This window comes from Nyctereutes procyonoides, unplaced genomic scaffold (assembly GCF_905146905.1).
Source record: "Nyctereutes procyonoides isolate TBG_1078 unplaced genomic scaffold, NYPRO_anot_genome, whole genome shotgun sequence".
Classification (NCBI taxonomy): Eukaryota; Metazoa; Chordata; class Mammalia; order Carnivora; family Canidae; genus Nyctereutes; species Nyctereutes procyonoides.
This window is the reverse complement of record NW_026575034.1, coordinates 23,251,246-23,253,956: the sequence shown is the minus strand read 5'-3', so window position 1 is coordinate 23,253,956 and position 2,711 is coordinate 23,251,246. Positions and strand designations below refer to the sequence as shown.

At 40.6% G+C, this 2,711-nt stretch overlaps 1 protein-coding gene across 1 annotated transcript; it reads left to right on the top strand.

Annotated features, from left to right (window-relative positions):
• The first annotated feature begins 514 nt into the window (after positions 1-514).
• On the top strand, positions 515-1,453 carry LOC129505026 (olfactory receptor 52J3). Its single transcript, XM_055317954.1, has one exon. It carries the CDS (start codon positions 515-517, stop codon positions 1,451-1,453), a length of 939 nt encoding a protein of 312 aa, XP_055173929.1.
• The last annotated feature ends 1,258 nt before the right edge of the window (positions 1,454-2,711 follow it).

Below are 2,711 nucleotides of genomic sequence, written 5' to 3'. Positions count from 1 at the left end.
ATTATGGATTTCTTAAAGATATTTTCTTTCTTTCTTTGTCTTAGTCTTTTTTTTTTCTTAAAGTCATTTTTGACTACCCCTGTAGCATGTTAATTTGACCTCAACTGTAGTCTTGATGTTGCCAGTGTCACTCTCCAGAATATATTTTCCAGAGTGGAATCACATCCTATTCTCCTTCAAAATGAATGATAAGTTCCAACTATTAGAAATCTTCACTGAGCTTACTGCAAAACTCCATGTTTGGGATTAGAACTCAATGAGCAGACAGGGTGGAAACTCTGAAAGTTGCCTTGACCTGCTTCATCAAATGGCTATGAGATATCTCATATATGTCCTTCAGTAACAGACTTACTATGTATTAAGCATGACATCAACTCTATGCTGAAACACTAAGCTAGCGATTGACATGGCATCTCCTTCTCCTTCTGATCTCTCTTTTGATCTCTATCTCTCATTCTCTCTCATTTTTTCCCCTAGACGAGGAGCAACTTCACCTCCTTTGACCAGTGACAGGATGATATACCACAATAGGAGCATTTTTCACCCAGCCACATTCTTCCTCGTTGGAATCCCTGGTCTGGAAGGGGCCCATGCCTGGATCTCCCTGCCTTTCTGCTCTGTTTACCTCGTAGCTTTACTGGGCAATGCCACGATTTTGCTAGTCATTAAGATGGAGCAGACCCTGCGGAGGGAGCCCATGTTCTATTTTCTGGCCCTCCTTTCAACTATTGATTTGGCCCTTTCCACAACCTCTGTGCCCCGAATGCTGGGAATCTTCTGGTTTGATGCTCATGAGATTAACTTTGGAGCTTGTGTGGCCCAGATGTTTTTGATCCACACTTTTACTGGCATGGAGGCCGAGGTCTTGCTGGCTATGGCCTTTGATCGCTATGTGGCCATCTGTGCTCCCCTCCACTATACAACCATCTTGACATCCCGGATACTGGTGGGCATCAGCATGTGCATTGTGATTCGTCCAGTTTTGCTGACACTTCCCATGGTCTTCCTCATCTACCGCCTACCCTTCTGTCAGGCTCACGTGATAGCTCACTCCTACTGTGAGCACATGGGCATTGCCAAACTCTCCTGTGGAAACATCCGTGTCAATGCCATCTATGGGCTTTTCGTGGTTTCCTTCTTTGTCCTGAACCTGGTCCTTATTGGCATCTCCTACATGTACATTCTCCGAGCTGTCTTTCGCCTCCCATCACAGGATGCTCGGCTAAAAGCACTCAGCACATGTGGTTCTCACGTTGGGGTCATCTGTGTTTTCTATATCCCCTCAGTGTTCTCCTTCCTCACTCACCGATTTGGACACAACATACCCCGCTACATTCACATTCTTGTTGCCAACCTCTATTTGGTTATCCCACCATCACTCAACCCCATCATTTATGGTGTAAGGACCAAACAGATTCGAGAGCGTGTGCTCCATGTCTTTATAAAAAAATAAGACTCATGACATGTTCTTTTACTAAGGATTTTCATCCATCTACAAAGACCTGTGTGTTCTTGCTTTAGCAAACATCTCCTAGTCCTAATCTGTTGCTGCCAGATTGAGATACAAGTTGATTTATTCATAATTGCTAACTAATGGATTCTAAAACTCGTGGAAACTTCACTGGATCTCAAGTTCAAAGGGCTATCTTGGAAGAAGCTGTGTGGCCTCTGTCTGCATGTCTTCCCACAGAGTCCTTCATAATATAAAGCTTCTCTTTTTCTGGGCAAAGAACATGTTTTACTGTTTTGTTTTTTTTGTTTGTTTGTTTGGTTTTTTTGCATTCTATAATTAGAGAAATGTGGCAGTGGAGATATGACCCTGTGTCCTACATCATGCGTTGGTTTGTTTGTCCATTCATTGTGCATTCATTTTATTATGCCTTTAATTTATATTCCTTTTGTGTTTATTGTTGTCTTGACTCATTCTAATTGCTAGGGATAAATGCATGAACCAAGTTAACACAAAATGTCTGGCCTTCTAGGAGGTTGCATTCTGTTACATTCTTTTAAAAAAAAAACAAGTTAATGGGTTCAAAAAAATCATTGCCAAATCTGTAGCTTGAAGTGCAATGATCTGCCAAATATGTAAGAATCCATGGAATGATAGCCAAAACAAACATACAATTTCAAAACTATTTCTTTTTTATTTTTAGATTATTTATTTATTTGAGAGAGAGAGAGTGGGAGGGACAGAGGGAGAGGGAGAGAAAGAATCTCAAGCAGATTCCCCACTGAGCACAGAACCAGATACAGGGCTCCATCTCAGGACATTGCTAGTGACCTGAACCAAAATCAAGAGTTGGATGCAAATTAAACCACCCAGGCACCCCCAAATTATTTCTTACTTATCTATAGTATCATATTAATGACTATCACTGTAGTAAGGTCCATAAACACAAGTGTAATATTATAATTGAATTATGTTTAGTATTTCTATGTGAAATATGTTGGTCTTTGCCTATCACTTTATTCACTTTGTTCTCTCAATCTACATTTGACCCTGAAATATTCCATCTTCCCAAACAAGGGCTCCCATCCTGGACTCATGATCTGTCTCTAGTTCCTCCACTGACTTAATGTATAAGCTCTGAAATGAATCTATGAATAGTTGCCTTTTTTTTTTATACTACTGAGTGCTTTTAGTTGGTTCAATATTTCCCAAAGACCAAGCAATGACCCTTTGCATCATCAGACTTGTTACATGTATTTAC